Genomic DNA, 22,805 nt, shown 5'->3' with positions numbered 1-22,805 from the left:
AGTGCTCTAATAGGGTGATATGGTACCACAAGGTCATTAAGATAAGATGGGGCCTGATTATTTAAGACCTTGTATGTGAGGAGTAGGATTTTGAATTCAATTCTGGATTTAACAGGAAGCCAATGAAGGGAAGCCAATACAGGAGAAATATGCTCTCTCTTTCTAGTCCCTGTCAGGACTCTTGCTGCAGCATTTTGGATCAGCTGAAGGCTTTTCAGGGAGTTTTTAGGACATCCTGATAATAATGAATTACAGTAGTCCAGCCTGGAAGTAATAAATGCATGAACTAGTTTTTCAGCGTCACTCTGAGACAGGATATTTTTAATTTTAGAGATGTTGCGCAAATGGAAGAAAGCAGTCCAACATATGGACTGGTTCTTATATAGCACTTTTTTACTCTGAGTACTCTGAGCGCTTTACACAACATGCCTCATTCACCCAGAGAGCAAACCACCAACCTTAAGCCAACCCAAATTTTTTAAATATATTTAATATTTGGTTTAGCTCGATTTAGTAAAAGTTAAATTAATCATTTGATGACATTTTCTTTAATTGCCCTGAGTGTCTTTGAATTTAAAACTACACAAGCTCTACGTTGGCAAATCAATGAGCAGCAGAGTTTGTTTCTATTCTTTCATTGGACTACTTAAATTATGACGGAAGCAGCAAGCTTGGCGAAGTTCAGTGGGTTCAGTTGAAAGCATAAAGGTAAAATAATTTCTCAGTCTTCTGCTGTATTTGTATCTGAAAATGCTTCCCAGAGCTTAAATAAGGCAGCAAGAATCATAGCAGATTATAAAACAATTTTAAAATAATTTACACAGACACACTTCAGCTTCAGCACAGCTGACAGTCTGATGTCCTTGTGCAACAGTATTTGTGAAGGATGTTTTTTGCCTCATTTTGCAGAAACTCTTCAACAATTTGCATCCTTGTTTCTCTCTCTTGACTCTGTTTTCATCAACACTCCTGTCCGTGCTAACATGACTCACACTCATCATCAACTTCTTCATCTGATGCAGTGCTGTTCACACACCTCACACATGCATAGAGGATGAAAAAAAACAATAACACCAAAGGAACAAACAGAAAGAAGATCCAGCTGATGTAGCTTTGAATAACTAGAATATCCAAGAGCACTGTGGGAAGGGTTCCTAAAAAGTAGTTTAAGAACAACAGAATCAAAATGTCTAGACTTCTCTGTTTCTCCTCCATGGACATTGAGGTGGCAGCATGCAGGGCTCTGAAGGTCCGAGCTAAGCAGAACATGAACAGGGGGCCAGGGAGGGCAGCATAAATAATTAAACGTTGAAATTCATCTAAGACTATGGCAAGAGGGACACTGACACAACAAAAAGCCCAGACCAGAACACAGACCAGCACAGAACTCTTAGTGTTTCTGAGACAGTCCAGCAGTGGGTATGTGATGGAAAAATACCTGTAACACAAGAGAAACATAAATTCTGATTATCACAGTGCACAATAGTATATTTCTGAAAGTCAGGATGCTTCACAGTACAAAGATCATGTTTAGAGACATGCAAGGATGCACACACACTGAACAGGTACCTTTCCAGAGCAATGCACATCCTGAAGTAAAGGTTGGCCATCATAACACAGTAATAAATAATGACAGTGATGATGCTTTCCACTCTTGTCACCCACATGGTCATCATACAGATCTGGATTACATTGGTGATGAGGAGATTTGTGTAATAGATGATAGGGACCTGACTCTTCTGCACCTGCAGGAAATACAAATGTAATTAATTATTAATTAATTAGATTTATTTTTAAATTAACTTACATTAATGCAGTAATAAACATGACATGAGCAGGACAAGAACACATAAAACAGCAGTTGGTGTTGTTAGGTCTAATTGTTGAATGTTGCCATTGTGTTTCTTAAATTTGTACAGTCTTAGTTCAAGCAGTATTATCAAAGCCATTCCTTTGATCCTGAACACCTCTAACCACTCTGTGTTGGGGGAGGTTTAATTGTAGATACATCCTATCTGAAAGATCTGTTTCTTGTGTCGTAAGCTTCCTGCTTTTACGACCCTTTGGTCAGCAGGAGGTTTCACACACACACACACACACACACACACACACACACACACACACACACACACATTCCTACTTACATATAAAGGTTCACACATATACATACAATGCCTTAGAACCATGTGGGCGTTGCTTGCTGTGTTTTGTGTGAACTGTCTCTCAATAAAAGGCAGCAGGAGGAGGCCATCGGGGGGTCATTTTCGTGCTGGACACAGATGAGGCCTCCTTTGCGCAAGTAATCGATCGATCGCTGACTGTCTTGTTTTCTTTCATGATGAATAAGTCTCTAGAACTAGCGGGGTTTGTGGGAACAGACCCAACATTTATTTGGTCCTTCGAGAGCCGGATCCTAACACATCGCATTCACCGAGGAGAGGGAGAGGACGCCACCACAGTCTGCTAGCAGCCATCGTCTGGGACGATTGACGAAAGCCCTGTTACTTTGCTTTGTTCCAGGCCGGACAGTTTGCGCCTGAACTCCCCTCGGGATGGATGGCGATTGACGGGAACCAGAGACTCTTCCCATGAACGGAAATAACACGAACAGTGAGTACAGAAGGTCTTAGAGAGCGGCTACGTGCCCGTGCGTTAAAGCAGGTACGTGAGTGCGCAAGCTGTGCGTGTAGACGCAAGCTGCCTGGTTTCTCCGCCAGTGTTTTTGTTTTTAATCTTTTTGATTTATTTAAGGAGGGTTAAGTCGGTTTCTCCACCGAAGGAGGTTTAAAGAGGTTTCTCCACCGAATAGAAGGAGGGTAAGGACGGTTTCTCCACCGAAAGGAGGATAGAGCTCTTTGGTCAGCAGGAGGTCTCACACACACACACACACACACACACACACACACACACGCACATTCCTACTTACATATAAAGGTTCACACATATACATACAATGCCTTAGAACCATGTGGGCGTTGCTTGCTGTGTTTTGTGTGAACTGTCTCTCAATAAAAGGCAACAGGAGGAGGCCATCGGGGAGTCATTTTCGTGCTGGACACAGATGAGGCCTTCCTTGCGCAAGTAATCGATCGATCGCTGACTGTCTTGTTTTCTTTCATGATGAATAAGTCTCTAGAACTAGCGGGGTTTGTGGGAACAGACCCAACAGGTGTTTTCATTAGATTGTAGCAATCCTCCTGAACACAAACTGTCCCCTGACTTGCTTGTTTTTAAGACTTTTCTATAATATCAGACCTCCTATTTTTTTTAAATTCATTTTTAATTTAGAGCTATGACTGAATAAAAGTATTGAGACTGACATGTTGAGGTGCAGAAGGGGTTGTAAACATGCTTACACATCATAAGTAGAGCTAAAGTCAGCGTAATATTTTTCTGGGCTAAGGGAGTCTGAACAGAATGTCCCAGACTTAGATAATAAGTGGAAAAAGTAGGCTGAGTATTATTAGATTATATTACTGTAGAAAGGTTAGGTTAGGGAGGTGTTTTTCTTTCTCTGTCTTATTCCTGAAAGAGGACAAGATACGAGACGAGGTCAGACGTGAATGTAGTGGAAGAGAAGATCCGCAGGGGAGACGGCAGGACTGCCACGTCGATTCCTAGAAGAAGATAGTCATAATGATACTTGTTTTTGTTGTGGTATAAATCACTAAACAAGACGTTTTATATAATTACTTAATACTGTTCATTGTAAGAGACTTTGGGCCAGGTGAAGTAATGTCAGGAATAGAAATATTTTCCTGCTATTATTTGCTGCTATTTTTATAATCATCATTACCATTTCATGTTAATAGGGATGTTGCATTCAGATGCATTCAGATGTTCAAATATATTGGTATTATATTAGCCTTTATTACAGGTCCAAGAAGAACCACTTTAAACGGTTGAGTTGAATCTATAATTTAAATGTTTTTAATGCTTTTATGATCTCAGTGTAGAGGGCAGAGACAGGAAAATACACTCTGTGCCAAAATGAGACAGGAAACGCGTCTGCAGAGCATGTTTTTGCAGAAGTGAAACTGAAGCCAGAGTTTAAGTGCAAGCCAAAGAGTAGGGTGTTTATTATGCATTTATTGCGGATTAAGCCTTAAGTAGTTGTGGTAGATTGAAACAGTTGTTTATATATTTTACATATAAGTCAAGATCATTACACACAGGATGGCCTTAGCCTGGTTGGTTGCTTAAGTTGAGGTCAACTAAGGTTCAGAAAGCAGATGCAAACTCTGCACGTACAGACAGACAAATAGTGAGAGAGGTCATGACACGTACGCAGTACACAGCACGCACGCGCCCCCGCACGTGTACGCACACACATACACACCATAGTAGATCTATTTTGGTAAGGCAGAAGTGAAGATGTATTTTTGCTGCAAATGCAGAATTGTGCCGAAGTACTTAGAGGAAGTGCAACTGATGTTGAGACAAGAGACGTAATGTTCTTTAAACTATGTTAAAGTTCACGGAACATTTTGTGGTTTAAGTTGACGTAAGCTGTACTTTGTCTGTTTTTGCAAAAGAGGGGGCTTTGTTGTTTCAACCCTATAAAAGTCTTTGTGCTGACGATTGTAGTTAGTCCAATACTGAATCTGAACAGTATTGGCTCCGCATATGTGTATTCATTAAAATGCCGTCTAAATTGCACACGCCTGGATCTGTGGTTATTTTTGGATTCCTCTCTCAACATTGAACCCTAACATTTGGGGGCTCGTTCCGGTGAGAGAGGGGAATGGTGTAGACGGAGAGATCCGGGGTCCGTGGTAATTGGACGGGCAGACGGTAATCAGTGGTGAAAGTGAGCAGGCATTCCCCGGGGCATTTAAAGGTAAGACACTGCCTGTTGAAATATATTTCCAAAAGGTGTCACATTGGGCATGTCAAATTAAAAGCCTGGTCACTGTAATTACTGGTGAATGTCTGTTTTTTAATTTTGGTGAAGTTTTCATGAAGTTTACCGGTTGAAGTAATGATAATGAAGTATAAGTGACAGTACTGAGTAATGAGAATAAAGGAATGAAGAGAGTTAAGGCAGTTGGACTGCCAAGCAGTTGGACTGCTAAGTGAACTTAGAATGATAGGGAATTTGGTCATTGTGTGGGTTAAAGTCCCGTTGGTCATCTGGTCTACGTGTGATGGTCATTTTTGTGGGTTAGAGTCCCCTATGTCCACAACGGGAGATCTGCCTCAATCTTAATCCTGTTTTGGGTGTAGATTGTTGTTTCAAATTACTCTAAATTACTTTAGGACGAGGAGTCTGGGACCCTTAAGAAGCGCATTTTCTCGGAGGTAACGCTCCCTCCTGGATAAAGACGTTTATCCTTGACCTACCCTGAAGAGTAGGGTTAGTACGGCACGACGAGCCGGGAAGGACTGGGGAATCTTCAAAATTGCTAGGAGTTAGAGTCTCCTATTTTTGCGCTTATTGGGTATGCTGGCAAATTAAGTTAGGTTTAGAAATCTGGACAGCACAGTCTGGGACCGCCCTGGTGAATTGAGCACAAAAAGTCTGGGACTGATCGGTTGGAGCCGTTATGTTATATTATCGAAATTACATAGGAGTTGAAAAGGCCTAAAAAATCTGTGCAGTTGTAATTAAAGACGTCTGTAATATAAAATATGAGATCTATGAGTAAGATCAGTCTCTGTGTCACCAATGCACAGCCGGATGTGCACTGATGGTGTGTGTAAATGCAAATGAGCAGCGGTGATGCGCAGAGAGGGTGGTTTCAGTTTTGAGAGTATTGAGCTTTATGACTATTGTTTGCCAATTTCGATAAATGCCTGTATATAAGAGGCTGGTTTTGCTTATTACGAGAGTATAAATACAGTTTGAATATATTAGTGTGGATGTATAGTAAATGACTGAATTTTGATAGATGTATATTTCGTGAGCCATAAAGGTTGGTGTGTTTTATTTTTCAGTTATGTGTGTGTGGGGAGAAGCTGTGAGGACGATGAGAGGTTTCAGTTTTCTTTTTCTTTTTCTTTTGACTTGCTCTTTCTGATTATGGAAGGCATGTCCAAGATACTCGTATGAAAGTGTATTTCGAGTGATTTTAACCGTGGGAATGCTGTCAGTATTTGATTTAAGTGACTCTGCATGATTTGACTGAGTGAGTGGAAAATGGAAGTTTGAGAGAGAAAAGGCAGTGTGTGTGAGACGAGTCATGGCGTCTGAAAGAGGTTAGAACATTTAAAAGTGTGTATGAAATATATTTCTTTTGTGATGTAAAGTAGGATGTTTTAAAGTTTGAAAGTGCTTTTAATTCAAGAAACGCATGAGTGAGGTTATGAGAAATTGAGTTTATTTTTTCTGATGGAAAACATATAAGTGTATACGCTACAAACTGATCTAAAGAAGGGTGAAGGGTGATGTGTGTGGAGAAGTGTTAGTTGTTCTGATGTGTGAAGGAGCTCTATTTAAATGTGTGTGAGTGAAATGAAGGTGTATTGTTTTTTAGATCAAGATTTAGTAGAGTTAAAGAGGGTTTTTAGACTATAAATATAAAGAGAGACAGACTCTGCAGAGAACAGGAAATAGTGAACAGGAACTCTGCATGCCCATAAAAGGAACTGAGTGTGTACAGAGAGAACACAGAGAGACAGATGAGGCACATGAAGCAAATGAAGCCTTTAAGAAAAAATGAATATAATACTAATTGTATGCTTTAGTGTGTCAATACAGGTGGACATCTCTCAACTTTGGAACCTTGAGTGCAGCACCAGAACAATAGATTAATAGAATTGGGAGAAAATAAGCCAGGCTTTGGCTCGAAATTGTGCAGCTTGATCTCTCACTTTGTCTTTGACCCTGAGAAGAAGCTTAAAGGACAGTCAATCGCCTGATGAAGACCGACAGAACATCGTGGACTTGAAGAATTAACTGAAGCTAAGAGCAGTGCAAGCGAAGGCAGTAACACTGACGACCACTGATGAGTCCAGCAGTGTGAAAGATGCAACATGCATGCTGGTGAAGAACAGGGTGATGTGTCTGCTTGAAGGCACTGACTCTCATATTTGCCATGAATGGAGAAGAAAACAGAGCAAATGAAAATAAGACTGAAGGCACTGAATGTGATATTTTGCCATGCTGGGACTTAATCTAAAAGAAAGACTGTAAAGAAACAGAGAAGAAGACAACAGCTGAGTTGAGACTGTGTTTGCTGGAGCTTTGAAGCACGAACAGGACACTGTGAATGAAAAAGAGACCGGTGAGAGATGAAGCTGGACGAGTTTGACTGCGAGAATATAGGATATAATTGGATTGAAAGTTGAAACCTGAACTCATGAATTGTTTAGGGATGTCCACCACAGCATAACAAAGAGGTAAACATTAGAAAAGGTAAGAATAATGAAAGAAAATAATTGTCATTACTTTAATGAATAGAAAACACACATACAAATTGTTACATGTGAGATTATTTTTGAAATGAATCAGAAGTGAGATAGTTTGAATCTAAAGCTCAGTGGTGAAATGCATAAATTAAATATGAATATATAGGATGCAATGAAGAAACAGCTTACACGTAGAGTACATTAACATGAATACATAGAAATGCAACGAAGAACTCAATGAATTAATTCAATGAAGAAGCAGTTTACACTTAATTAACATAAAATACAAGGAAGAACACGCTTACATGCATGGCATGATTGGTGTTTCTGACCAGAGATAGAGAAATGGGTTATTTAACCACTTGTGATAATAATGAAAATGTCTTAGTTTTGTTACTTTCAGGAGTAAAGCAGACTTGGACCAGTTCTCCAGACGCACCAGTCGGAAGAAAATTATAGGTTAACATCACTGGATAAGTTAAGGCAAATTTCTGGTTGAATTGTTCACAGAATGATGTGTCCATGAACCTGAAAAGCAAGCCCTAGCTCCTGGCTGAAGACCAGGAGGGATTTTATTTAAGGTGGGAAATCAAAAGTTTCGGTTAGTAATTTGGGGAAAAAGAAAACTGACTGCTTAACTGGAGAATTGGGAAGGAGTCTGGGAGACTGTGAAGCCATAGATGCAAAATAACACATACCCATACACACACAGACAGAAAATGCATTAACCTTATAAAGACAAGCTCCTGAAGCTTAATGCATAGAGACATTGATTAAAACCTGGCTAAGAACATAAGCATATGCAATGAAGATCTGCTTGCTGCTTGTATGAGTGAGAGAATGGTGTGAATGGTTAATAAAATTGATGGAAAGATTTAAAATAGATGGAAAAAACAAAAGAAAAGTGTTTATAAGAGTGACTTAGGAGTGCTCTCGTACTGAGTGATCAAAACCGGTGATTAGTATAGAAAGAAAATGAAAATAATTCAATAATGTGTTAAGGTTTAAACATGTATTTCTCTTGTCAAGTTGGCTGTTGAGCTGTGGGTTTATGCAAATTAGCTGGAGCAGAGACATTTCCTGTGTGGGTGTGTGTCGGAGGCTTTCAGTTCAAGAGAGAGCGGTGGCTGTTGAAGATTATTTGGCGAGATATATAATGGTAAAGTATCAGGATATTTGATTACGGTGGTCAGGTCTGTTCAGAGGGGCAGATTTGGACAGGAAATTTATAATTTAAGGATGATACGTTGTCGAAATTGGTTTAGATCTTATGCTGAATGAACACATGGTAAAGTGAGGAAGGGAGACATTGTGCAAACGGTCTTTGATCTTTTGACGAGGTTTTCGGTGTGTTGAACGGGTGAAATTTAAGATTGTTTCAGATTTTTTGAGGCTGTTGTTTTATTTCGAGAGAGGGAGTTTGATTAGACCTGGATAGGTCTGAGAGGGGCCCAGAGAAAAAAAATTTTTTGTAGTAGTAAGTGCACTCAGGAAAAAAAAACCTGTCAGGTGATTTTGTTTGGTACTTTAATGAGCTAATAATCAGCTCTCTTTTTTCATTTTTGTTCTAAGCAGGCCTGGAAGAGAGTGAACGGACGGCGTTGACAAAATTACCAAGTACGAAAATCAGGTGGGCTTTACAGATTATAATTGATTACAATCAGAGACTGATTGGCGGCAAGTCTCTGTCTAAAAATGGATTGTATCGATTCAATCCAGTCAAAAGTATAGCGAACTATTTTCCTAAAAAGGAAAATGAAATAAAACAAAGGATTGAGCTCATTTTGCTGATGTGGAGCATCTGATGACGTGCGCAGAAGGCTGCAGTATCAGCAAAAAATATCATGTGTGAATGCATGTGAGTGAATGCGAGTGATCGGACCAAGAGGGGAAATAAATAAAAGGTTGACAAACAGGAGGAGTGGAAGACTTAATTCTGGGGATGTTGATGTTTGTTTTGAGAAAATTATTTACTGGGGTTGGATTATGTTATTACATTATAGAATGCTAAATGCTAAAAGGGAAACATTGATGTAACTCAAGTTACCATTAACTGAGGTAACACATGATTAATAACTGTTCTGTTTAAGTTTATTTTGTGTTATAACACAGGTTGGATCATAAGTGGGGAAATTGAGTATGAAATGTGAAGTTCTGGTTAACACACAGGTTTTGTTTCCAGGAAGTTCCAAGGATCCAGACTTTCCATGGAGCAACGATTTTGAGGAGACTTGACATGATGATTAAATTGATTTTGTTCCTTAAACACAGGTTTTCAGGGCTGGAGCAAAATACCGGAGAGGAGGATGGCTGAGGTGTTCTGAGAAATGATAGGATATGACTAACCTTTTTTCCCTTGTTAATTTCCTAAGCTTGGGTGAAGCATTTTGAGTTTTTTGCCACATGAGATGTGTCAAAAAAAAGAGAGGGGTTTAAGATTTAATTTGTTTAATTTGAAATGGGTTTTATCGATCTACAAGCCCGTAGCATGCGTGACAACCTTGTATTTTCCGGTATTCCAGAATCTGCCGGAGAGGATGCAGAGGCAACGGTGAAAAGCTTCATTAAAATCCACCTGAAGCTGCCGGAGGACACCGTAAAGAACATTGCCTTCGATAGAGTGCATCGCTTGGGGGCCGTGAGGACGCCGGCCGGGAGACCACGTCCTATTGTGGCCAAATTTGGCCACTTCAAACAAAAGGAACAGGTGAAAAGCCGCGGGAGGGAATTAAAAGGAACGGACTTCAGCGTGAACGACCAGTTCCCCAAAGAGATCCTGGAACGACGCAGGGTCCTGTTCCCAATCCGACGCAGCTTCATCCAGAAGGGCTCCCGCGCTGTCATCGCTGTGGACCGGCTGTACGTGGACGGACAGCTCCACCGCGACCCCGACATCACTCCGTGGCTGTATTAACTTCACACCAGATAAGAATCCGCTACACCCTTTCCCTATCCACGCACACTAACTTGCATTAACTTAACATTAACATCTGTTTAACTTACCAGTATCAAATCGGCTCATCTTAATTTCATAGCAGAATTAACACCGTCACTCTCCGTCAACGGTATGATTGGAATGTTTCCGGGTTTGTTTGTTTGTTTGTTTTTGGTTTTTTTGCTATTGTTTTTCTCTCCTTCTCGTTTTTTTTCTCTCTTTTTCCCCCTCCTGTTTTTATGCTGCTCACCCTTGTACTTGGTTTCTTTCTTTATTTCTTTCACTGCTTCGATCACCTGCCTCCAGACTCATCCACAAACTTTATTTCGACACATATGCACAGCACGATCACGCACAATCATGCGCTCAACTGCAGCACATTTACATCAGACAGACAGCGCACACAGTATAGGATACACACACTTAAGTCAAGCGTACTACTCATATTAGTAAATATGCACACACATAATCAGACTCAGGGAGCATCTCGCCACGCATTTTTTCTCTCTCTCCCTCTCTTTATTTATGAACTGGTGATGTATTCTCTCCACCTGTCTAAGCGACACACACAGCATACACCCCTAGTTATACAAACATATCTATGGGTGAACTAAGATTCGTTACATGGAATGTAAATGGAGCTGGCTCCAGAGAAAAGAGGTTAAAAATATTTAACCAACTCAAAAAACTACAGGCAGATGTTGTCCTTTTACAAGAGACCCACAGACCTCTTAAAGGTTCGAATGAACTTAAAACACCTGAGTTTCCTAATGTGTTCTCAGCTTGTTATAATTCTAGACAAAGGGGAGTAGCAATTTTAATACATAAAAATATTAATTTCACAGTACTCGATACAGTTATAGATCCAGAGGGCAGATTCTTAATCATTAAACTATCTATATGTGATAAAAAGCTATGTATTGTAAGTGTATATGGTCCAAATGTTGATGATCCCTCATTCTTTCACGGTTTTTTCAGTGCACTCTCTGAACACTTAGATGGCACACTTGTTCTTGGAGGCGACCTCAACCTTGGACTAAATGAAGAAATGGATAGGCTCAATACAGCAGGAACTCAGCGTAATTGGCAGTCCACAAATATAATCAAACAGTATATGAGCGACTTTGGTCTTTGCGATGCATGGCGCTCCCTTCACCCCAACAGTAAGGAATATTCTTTCTTCTCACATGTTCATCACTCCTACTCTCGTCTGGATTATTTTTTGGTCAGCAGCTCACTGCTGAGTGACATTTCAGACACTGAGATTCATCCTATAGCTGTCAGCGATCATGCTCCTGTATCTTTAACACTAATGCACAAGAATAATACTACGCCAAGTAAAAACTGGAGATTTAATACTTCACTGCTTAAAGATGAAGACTTTATTAAATATTTTAAAAAAGAGTGGACTTCATATTTAGACTTTAATGACACTCCCGGAACATCAGCTTCTGTTCTATGGGAAGCAGGGAAAGCTGTGATGAGAGGTAAAATAATTTCTTTCTCATCACATAAAAAGAAAGAAGAAAACAAAAATATTCAGGAATTAGAAAAAACCATCAAATCCCTAGAAGAAGCTTACGCGTACCACCAAGATCAGGAAACACTGAACAAAATACGCAAAACAAAACTAGAATTAAATGAGATAATTGATAAAAAAACAAAATTCTTAGTACAAAGACTACGCTTACAAAATTATGAACATAGTAATAAATCCGGTCAATTTCTAGCAAACCAGCTAAAAATAAATAAAGAAAAAACAACTATATGTGCTGTTCAAGATTCATCTGGGAACACAATATTTGACCCGAAACAAATAAACAACATTTTCAGGGATTTCTATAAAACGTTGTATTCACCACAAATAAACCCATCTAAAAAGGAAATTGATCAGTTTTTAGACAACATAACTCTCCCAAAATTATTAGACACTCAAGCAATGGCACTAGATTCGCCACTGACACCAGGTGAACTCCAGGAAGCCCTGATAAGTATGCCCAATAATAAGGCTCCAGGCCCAGATGGCTTTCCTGCAGAATTCTACAAAGAATTCTGGACGATTCTAGCACCAGTTTTTTACAGAACGTTGTTGGAAATCAAAGAAAAGGGCAGACTTCCATCAAATATGAATTCTGCAAACATTAATCTCCTGCTAAAACCAGGCAAAGACCCTGTATATCCCTCAAGCTATCGTCCAATATCCCTTATAAATGTAGACCTTAAAATAATCTGCAAAGCTCTCTCGAAGAGACTAGAGAAAATAACCCCCCTCTTAATTCATCCTGACCAAACTGGTTTCATAAAAGGTAGGCACTCATCAACAAATACACGTAGATTACTTAATTTGATAGACTACTCATACAGTAAAAACCTTGAAACTACAATATTTTCTTTAGATGCAGAAAAAGCGTTTGACAGAGTTAACTGGAAATTTCTATTTGCAACTTTACACAAATTTGGTTTTGGATCTTCTTTCATCAACTGGTTAAAAATATTATATAATTCCCCAACAGCTTGTGTGAGAACAAATGACCAGACATCCTCCAGCTTCTGTCTCCTGAGGGGCACCAGGCAGGGATGCCCACTCTCCCCTTCACTGTTTGCAATTTTTATCGAACCACTAGCAGCAGCAATTAGACAGAATTCAGTAATTAAGGGCATAAAATGCAAGAATGTAGAACATAAAATCAGCCTTTATGCGGATGATGTGTTACTCTTTCTCCAAAATTCACAAACCAATATCTCTGGGGTGATTGAACTGATAAACTCTTTTGCAAGAATATCAGATTACTCAATTAACTGGTCAAAATCTACAGTCCTTCCGATTAATTGCTCCTTCCATAATTCCTCTTCTACTCCACTGCAATCGGGAAATATAAAATATTTAGGTATTAATGTATCTCCCAAGCTTGCAGATCTAACTAAATTAAACCATATCCCACTTTTAAAGAAGGTAGAAGGTGATCTGGCTAGGTGGAAATGTCTACCCATATCACTCATGGGAAGGGTTGCCGCTATAAAAATGATGGTATTACCAAAATAAATTATTTATTCTCAATGATCCCAACTAAACCGCCGCAAGATTGGTTCAGATCTCTAGATTCATATATGTCCAAATTCCTTTGGAAAAATAAGCCCCCACGTATAAGCTTAAAAACACTACAAAAGACCAAGGATAAAGGAGGATTAGAACTACCTAACTTTCAGCACTACTTCTTAGCCAACAAGCTTCAGTTTATCTCAGGATGGCAAAAACATACCCTCTTAGATGAACCTTGGCTAGATGTAGAACAAGCACTTTGCAATAATCTAGAGATTTCAGATCTACCATTTATCAGCTCAAACATCCAACGACATGAATGCTTCAAAAGCATCAACATCAGCTCTTCTCTGACAGCATGGTGGGAGTTTCTGAAGTTGACTGAGTCTTCATTAATCCCATGCAAACGTACACCTATCTGGAACAACCCTGACATATTACAAAACAATAATATGATAAACTTTTCAGATTGGAGTAGTAAAGGAATCAAATACTTAGAACATATACTAGAAGGAACAGAATTTATCTCATTTGACAGACTAGTTACACAATATGGGATCAACAAGAAAAGATTTTTAGAATATCAACAAATTAAATCCATAATAAATAAGAGATTTAAACCGGGTCAAGTTGAACTACAAACGACACCAAGTGTGGTTCAATTTCTTACTCTTAAAACCCCCAAATTACTATCCAAAATATACAGAATGCTTTCTAAAACAGATGAATCAATATCACTTCCTATTGCAAAATGGGAAGCGGATTTATCAGTTAACTTTGACCAAAACTTCTGGTCTCAGATTTGCTTAAAAACCTTTCATCTAATTAGAAATCCCAGTCTTCAATTAATTCAATACAAAATACTACATAGAGTGCACTATACAGGCCATCGGATGTTCAAGATGGGCTTTACGTCTACCAACAACTGCTCACACTGCCAAACCAATTCACCGGACAATTATATCCACGCTCTTTGGTTCTGTCCACCAGTTCAGAAGTTTTGGCGCGAGATATGTGAAGACTTATCAAAGTGTCTGAAATGTAACATTCCAACTTCCCCTTTAGTATGTTTGTTGGGCAGCTTAGATAATGTCACTCCGGAAAAGAATATAGCCCATATGGTTTTCACTGCCCTATGCATAGCCAAGAAAACAGTCCTCATGAACTGGAAAAATAAAAATAATCTTAATTTTAACCAATATAGAAATTATTTATTAGATTACATTAGTCTTGATACAGCCTCTGCCACCACATCAGATCAATTTCTCTGGGCTCCTTTGATCAGCTCCATCACCTAGTGGGGGTGGGGGGTCTTAGTTTGGTCCCACCTTCACTGTTGTGATTGGTGTGGGGGTAGGGACAGGCTTAGGGCATCAGGGGGTTCCCCGGGAGCATCTTCCTTGGGGGGCTCAATCCGGGGTAGCGGTCATGGCCAATTAGGGGCTCTGTTGGCTCTTAGGTGACGGTTTCCTCGTGGCTGCGTGCAGCGGGGCTAGGGGAGGGTCTGTGCTGACGGACGTGGGTTACTGACCTGGTAGCCTGGCTGCCCCTGGGTGGGTCCGGGATGGGCGTGAGGTTCTGGGGGCACTCCGTCTCTGGGCTGGGGCCCTGGCCAAGCCTCAGGGGCTTGGGTCCTGGTTGGTGTGTTGCCGGGGTTGTGGGCGGGTGGGTGTATGGGGGCCCAGTCCTGGCGCGGGGTGCCGCCTGTGCATCGAACCACCTGGGGGCTCTTCAACTGGTGGGGGAGGTTGTCAAATCCTGCAGGAGATTTCCTCTCTTCAGGAACTCTCTCTGCAGGAGGGGGAGATACAGGAGAGGTGGAGGAAGATCTCAGCCTGGGCGTCTATTGTCTTGTGTAGTCTGGAAGATGAGTGGATGATGGGGTGGGTGCAGTTTTCTCTGTGGTGGGGTCGGGTGGACTGTCCCGGGCTCTGTGGGGCTGGGCGGCGTTGCTGCACTGGGCCCCGGTCCGGATGGGCCTGGGCCCCCCTTTCCCTGGCGGGTTGCAGAGTATGGGGGTGCCTACTGGGGTCAGCGGGGGAGCTGGCCCCAGGGAGGGGTCACTTGCCCCTCCCTTCCTTCCCTCCCCATCTCCAGCTGCCTCCCTCTTCCCGCTCCACCACAATCACCCACACATGCAGGGCCTTGGGGTAGGGGTGTGTCACCAGGGTGCAGAGGAGACATCCCCCCCTCTGTCCCCTTCTGGCTGCCTCTGCCTCAATTTTATCCCACAACTTAGACATTCACATTACTCACACTCTCATTACACATACATATAGGATCTTGGGGGTGGGCACGCTACACGGATTCCAAATTACCATCAGGGTGTACACCTCACCCCTGGCGTCGTTGCCCACCTCTCAATTTTAAATACACGTAGACATTGAGGGCTAGCAGGAGGGGCTATACGCTTACCTGCTGCTCTGGCAGGTAGCTCCATGCCCTCCTGGGTTTTAAATGCACCTTAGAACACACATACATCAACACTACATATGAGCGGGTGGAGGGAGGTTTGGAGTCTTCCTACACCCCCGTTCTCTGCGGCCTGCTGGAGCGGGGGGGGCTAGGAGGAGGAGTTGGCCGTCCGACTGGGGTCTGGAATGTGGGGCCTCCCTGCTGCTGCGGAGTCGGGGCAGTCTGCTTCTCCCCACCGCAGGGAAAAGGGTAACATCACCTGGGTCTGGGCGCAGTTTCCCCCTCCAGGGGCAAGGGTACCTAGACCCGGGGCTTAGAGTACGCTTGGGGAGTGTGATTGTGTGTACAGCGTCTCTTTATGTCCGTCTCCACGTTGGGTGAGTGTTGAGTAATTGTATATGAGAGCATGAGGGTGGGAATAGATGTTTGTATCTGTGTGTGCCTGTTTGTCTGTGTCTATATGTCAGGTTGGGTATCAGACCCCACCTCTCTGGGGACATCTCAGGCCCTCCAAGGTTTGGAGGCCCATCTCCCCCACCACTTCCCCTGCCGGTGGCAGACGCCCTCAGACATCGGTGCGTTGGTGGTTCTTTGTGTCCGGGGGTGGGCGCCCAGGTACCCACCGGCTCACTCCTTGGCGGCTGCTTATCGGGGCCTGGAGCCTGGGGCTCGCTCGGGCCACTTCGGGGATGGGGTGCCCTCGGCCTCTCGGCCCGGGGCTCGGTCACTCAGGCACAGCTGGCTGCCGGCGGAGCTCACGGGCACGTCACTGCAACCCCCCCGGCTTCTGCTCCGCGGCTGCTGAGTGACCCCTCATAAAGGACTTCTCCTCAGCTCTTTCTGGGATAGTGGCGCGGCTGCCCCTCTGTTGGTCTTCCTTGGTCTCTTGTGTTCTGGGGGCCTCTGGATGTCTGGAGTTTTGATCTCCTCCATACCTGCTTCATGCCCTGGAGGATGGGGCAGTGGCCCCCACACCCTCTAGCAGATCATTACATGAAGGAACCTTTTAAAAACAAGCGCGTTCATGCTCACAGGTGCACACACGGGTGATCACACACACAAACTACACCCTTTTTGGCTCCTACCTCAAAGCACACTGTGCGCTGTCGATCTCACGTGCTGCACAGTAATGTTTAATATTTAGTATTTACTGTCATATTCCCATAGATCATTGTGATGTTGTTTATTACTCTCGTTTTCTTCTGCTTGCTTTCTTTTTTTCTTAACAGGTGATCCAGGTGATCGATATATGTATTTTTTGTCTGCTTATTCTGTTGGTTTTTGGTTTTTGCCCTTCTCCCCCGTCCCTCTTCTCAGCTGTTTTTCTTTCCCTCTTTCTTTCTCCCCTTTTCTTTCCACCAGTCAAGTCTGTCCCGTATTCAGCAAGTGAAAATAAAATAAACAATAAAAGGTGAATCAAATGGACCATTACGGCAAGGCTGGGATGGTCCATTTGGTAAAGTAAATCCGTTGGGCATCTTTCTTCGCCTTTAGACAATAATTCTGATGGCAAAAGAACCAAACGGGACAGGTTAAAAAAAAAAAAAAGAGAAAAAAAAAAAAAAAAAAAAAAAAAAAAAAAAAAAAAAAAAAAAAAAAAAAAAAAAGAAATGGGTTTTACTAGGATTTTATAACTATTGGGGTTGTTTGATAATCTAGATATAGTAAAACTGAGGATTTGTTAAAAGAAAGGATTAAAATGAACTGAATTAGGTTTAGAAGATAAAATGCGGTGTTCATAAGAAGTTGTACACCAAATTTAGAGGGAAATTGTGGGAATAAAGGATATGCTTTGGGGAAAATAGTGAACATTTTATGAGTAGAAAATGTGGGATTTCTTTTTGATTTTTAGGATAAGTTGTCACAGTGACAAGAGCTTTTATGAGGATGTTAAAAGTCTCGCTGACTCAAATGAATAATATTGGAGATTATATATGTAGAAAGGATTTTTTTCATACACATTGCATTTTTGTGCCTTTAACGGAGTTGTGGCTCAGAGAGTCGTCTCTTGAGGGTCACAAACTTTTGGTTAACGTTATGATTAGCCAATCTACTGTGAGAATGACCTGAGTTATTGAAGGATTGCACACGCTTACAGACATATAGAGTTCATCAACACACCTGACAGTATTGATTCCAGGCCAAAGGCCTGAAATCCATTTAGCATTTAACTGAATAGGAGTTGGGTTGTGACTAAACTGTGTGACATGTAAAATATTGAGATAACACATGCAGCTCTAAATTAGTCCTCTTATATAAAAAGCAGTTACAGAATAACAAATACTTGTTGAAGTGACCAAGTTTTTGTTTAAAACAGAAGCAAAGGGAGAAAGCTTATATATGTTGGTTAAGTCTGATAAAGTTTAAGTTAGAAGGAGTCATTACATTAAGAGCAGCAAAATGAAATAAAATGATATATTCAAACAGGTTATCACCCAGGAAATGGGAGTTCAAAATACAGTTAGAGTTCAGCTTTTAGCTATGATGAAGTTTATCTAGGAGCAATTAACTATGTGTTTACACGTAATGATTAAAGTGGTTGTTTTTTTTATTATCCTTTTAGTAGAATAAGCCGTTATAATGATTTTCTTGATACATTTTCTTGTGATAGGTGACTTTAGATGAGAGGCCCTTGCAGCAGTGACAGTTTGTGTACAGGATGTGGGTGATCAGATAAGGAACAACAGGAAACATATGACAGCAGTGCTGTAAGACTGTTAAAAGCTGTAGATTGAGATGAGTGATGTTTAAGATTATATAGGAATAAAAGTCAAAAACCAAATACGAAATTAGGTTCATGTTTTGAGTAATATTAGGTTGAATCAGGTTTGAATGAAGAGAACAATTGAGGAACAGAGTAAGTTAGAGCATAGTAGGGAGAAAGTGTTTTCTATCCTTTGCAGGAGGCCCAGAAGAGAGGGACCCAGAAGAGGAGCAGAGACCACTTAAGCATGAAGTGTTCTCAAGTGGGAGCGGGCCTTTTATTATTAAGACCATCTAGATGACATGGGGTTGTCTGGTTCGCTAAATCACAGAATGCCGAGAGAGGGTCAGAGTGGGAAAAGTGATCCTAATGTCCATGACGTCAGGGGTGGACAGGGAAGCAGCTGAATGGGCCAAGGAGTGACCCAACATAATGTATGGCGACCTCTGGTGTGCCAGAGGTCGAGATGGGGAGTGTCAGGAATAGAAATATTTTCCTGCTATTATTTGCTGCTATTTTTATAATCATCATTACCATTTCATGTTAATAGGGATGTTGCATTCAGATGCATTCAGATGTTCAAATATATTGGTATTATATTAGCCTTTATTACAGGTCCAAGAAGAACCACTTTAAACGGTTGAGTTGAATCTATAATTTAAATGTTTTTAATGCTTTTATGATCTCAGTGTAGAGGGCAGAGACAGGAAAATACACTCTGTGCCAAAATGAGACAGGAAACGCGTCTGCAGAGCATGTTTTTGCAGAAGTGAAACTGAAGCCAGAGTTTAAGTGCAAGCCAAAGAGTAGGGTGTTTATTATGCATTTATTGCGGATTAAGCCTTAAGTAGTTGTGGTAGATTGAAACAGTTGTTTATATATTTTACATATAAGTCAAGATCATTACACACAGGATGGCCTTAGCCTGGTTGGTTGCTTAAGTTGAGGTCAACTAAGGTTCAGAAAGCAGATGCAAACTCTGCACGTACAGACAGACAAATAGTGAGAGAGGTCATGACACGTACGCAGTACACAGCACGCACGCGCCCCCGCACGTGTACGCACACACATACACACCATAGTAGATCTATTTTGGTAAGGCAGAAGTGAAGATGTATTTTTGCTGCAAATGCAGAATTGTGCCGAAGTACTTAGAGGAAGTGCAACTGATGTTGAGACAAGAGACGTAATGTTCTTTAAACTATGTTAAAGTTCACGGAACATTTTGTGGTTTAAGTTGACGTAAGCTGTACTTTGTCTGTTTTTGCAAAAGAGGGGGCTTTGTTGTTTCAACCCTATAAAAGTCTTTGTGCTGACGATTGTAGTTAGTCCAATACTGAATCTGAACAGTATTGGCTCCGCATATGTGTATTCATTAAAATGCCGTCTAAATTGCACACGCCTGGATCTGTGGTTATTTTTGGATTCCTCTCTCAACATTGAACCCTAACAGTAAATGAGACAAAATAGTGTGAGAGCAGTCAATCCCAGAATAGCACTGATGTGGTTAGTTTTGCGGGTGATTTGCAAAAGTAACTCTGTTTTCTAAACACAGGTGCAGTTATTGTCTTAGATATTAGAGTAAATATTATTCATTGATGCAATTCAGCCTTCTCTCTTACACAATGTCAGTCTTACATTTCCTGTTTTTAACTATCTTCATTTTTCTAATTTTTCTATGTTGGATTTTATTTCATTTCATGTGGGAGCACTGCTCAGAACAGAAACGAGTAGCTTATGTAGGCCAGAGCAGTGTGTCATGACTATGACTTTCCACAATACAAAACAAAACTTTTCAACCAGTCATGGTTGAAAAAACAACACTTTTGAAAGTGTTGTTTTTTAATGTAAATTTGCCTGTCTTTAAAAGAGTAAACGCCTGTTGGTCAAATGTCATATAGTCTATAACTAAAATAGATGGGGCAGTCAACTGTAAAAGGTCAACTGTATTGATCATAATATGCTAGTATTAAGCTGATTCTAACACCAGCATTGGTTTTGTCACTAAGAACATTTGGATTGATAAATCCAGCTCTATTATGTTAGTAGTTAAACATCCTACTTTGTTATCCTTTGTCATGAATACAAAATCCAAATAAAGAACTTTTACCATGAAATTGACCTGTTCCAATTCATTCATTTAAACCACCTGAGAAGATATCATCCAGAAATGAAATATGCAACTAATGATTCTTTTCTAATGGTGATTCATTCAAATCATTGAAAGCTTTTTTTTATTTTTATTGATAACTCTTCTAATTTATTATTGTGCTATCTACTGTACAATATAAAGCGCCTTGAGGCGACTTTTGTTGTGATTTGGCGCTATATAAATAAAATTGAATTGAATTGAATTGAATAATTACTTATTTAAAAAAAATAAATGCAACCTTTATTTAAGTGGTCTCATTGAGACCCAATGTCTCATTTGCAAGAGAGACCAGTTTCAGACAACATATTGAAATTACGTATTAAAACATATTAAAATTAAATAATTATTCATTTAAAAAACAAACAAAACCGCCCTACATTGTCAAGTTCGCAGAGTTGATTTCACAAAAACATCTGCACTTCTTTTGAAGTCTGAAATCAGTTACGAGATCTTCAAGTCTTTCTGCAATGTATGAGAATGCCTTCTTCCCTTTATGTACTGATGAAACGATGAATGTAATGATATCCTGAAACCACAGTCTATGACTAGTGTTTGCCTAATATGTACTCCGATAAATAAGAGTGCAATAAACCAGAAAACGATTTTTAGATTAAATCATACCAATTAAACATCCTGCATAACGTCAATGAGGACCAGCAACCAGAGAATATAGAGTACAGGGGTGTGTTAAAGGTTTACAGCCAGTTATAAATCTTAATGCCCCATGATAGAGAGTGAGGCAGAGGCATTCATATAAATTATGGCAGCGTAATCCAGGACGGGTAAAAAAGTGGCAGCAACAAGCCGCCTTTTCATTGCTGTGAAAAACATGATCTGTTCCTGAAAAAGAACTCCAACTTCAGCCTCGGTTTCTTTAATAGATGTTCAATGTGTGGCTTAAAGGAAAGATTTTGATCATTCACAATACTTCGGTATCTGTATGAGGCCACGCTTTCAATATAAATACAAGAGAAAGAAGTACTGAAGGCACCCTCTTTCTGTTTAAGATAAACATGACTTTGTTTTTTCTGCATTTAAAACTGAGCTGACCCAGCTGACACTGAATGCTATCAAAAGCTTTTGCTGTAATTGGTTGAAAACCATGTCGATGGTATCAGCACAACAATAATAATTGTGTCATCTGCATAAAAATGAACAGATGCATCTACATTTTGTCCCACACTGTTGTCATATTTGCAGACTCACAAAAAGAGATGTAAGAAATGTAAAAGTCATTATATACTTACCACATAAGACACACAGTAGATGATCAGTATGGTCAAAGGAAAGCTGACATATAAGTTGATCCCCATCATTGCTTCAACAACATGACCCTCCTGTCCATGACTTTCTGTGATGGGTTTTTTTCCTGTGTAAACCACTTTATTGTGTGGGATAGCAAGTGGTGGAAAAAGAATTAGGTTAACATTGTTCATAATTTTTTTTAGTCCTTTATTTATCCAGATAAAAATCTCATTGAGATTAATAAACTCATTTCCAAGACAGACCTGGCATATCTGAATTTAAATATGTAAAAAAAACTTAAGGTGAAGACTAATTAGGTCACAGTGAGAGAGGCACAAAGTTCACCTGAAACTCATTTCAGTATCATTTGGTGATTGGTTAGAATTTCCTTTCTGTCTTTTTATGACACACCACAGTCCCCTCCCCTGTCTCTGCCATTTTATTAGGTACGCCTGGTTTCAGTCTACAGCACTAATCTATTTACCTATAATCTTTTAGTCCCACTGACTGCAAGCCAAACACAGAGACCAGCAGTAGCAACGATTTCAACTGAATTTCTTCAGAAACAGCAGTTTAGTTGAGTTTGTTATGTTCCTTCTTTCAGTTTATCCTGCATCGCCAGGATCAAACACTATTCATCTTTACTATTATAGTATTGAAAAGGTTAACACAAATTAGCAATACCATTTGATTTATGTTAAATACATAGACCAAGTACAGTTATTATATTACCAACAGACACATTAACAGCACTGCATTTACACAGAGGCTCACTGCAAGCACAAAAGAAAAGCAGGTGGTGTCATTACTACAATATAATGTCTGAAAATATGGACTTGTCCTTATTATGAGTCAGTTTCTTCATAACTATGCTGCTCTTCATGTAGAGATAATGTGAATAAGTGTAAACTTGCCCTTACTTGTCTCAGGACTGCTTCCAGCTGAATCAGTGTGTAAAGTCTGC

At 40.4% G+C, this 22,805-nt stretch overlaps 1 protein-coding gene across 1 annotated transcript; it reads right to left on the bottom strand.

The window, feature by feature from the left end:
* Positions 1-296: 296 nt before the first annotated feature.
* Positions 297-22,805, bottom strand: LOC112842040 (uncharacterized). Its single transcript, XM_025897792.1, has 4 exons — positions 22,762-22,805; positions 21,844-21,977; positions 1,570-1,745; positions 297-1,438 (listed from the first exon to the last, which is right to left on the bottom strand). Coding segments are annotated over exons 1-4 (771 nt in total). The 5' UTR covers positions 22,763-22,805; the 3' UTR covers positions 297-978.

The sequence above is a fragment of the Oreochromis niloticus genome, linkage group LG13, assembly GCF_001858045.2.
Source record: "Oreochromis niloticus isolate F11D_XX linkage group LG13, O_niloticus_UMD_NMBU, whole genome shotgun sequence".
NCBI lineage: Eukaryota > Metazoa > Chordata > Actinopteri > Cichliformes > Cichlidae > Oreochromis > Oreochromis niloticus.
This window is presented reverse-complemented; position numbering and strand designations above follow the sequence as displayed.

Bases quoted from the DNA above. Each gene is read 5' to 3' on its own strand.
- LOC112842040 (XM_025897792.1), bottom strand. The intron at 1,746-21,843 runs GTAAGTATATAA...TATTTCCTGCAG, and splicing joins TCTACTGTGTGTCTTATGTG to GTGCAGAAGAGTCAGGTCCC. The intron at 1,439-1,569 runs GTACCTGTTCAG...CTTGTGTTACAG, and splicing joins ATGTGCATTGCTCTGGAAAG to GTATTTTTCCATCACATACC.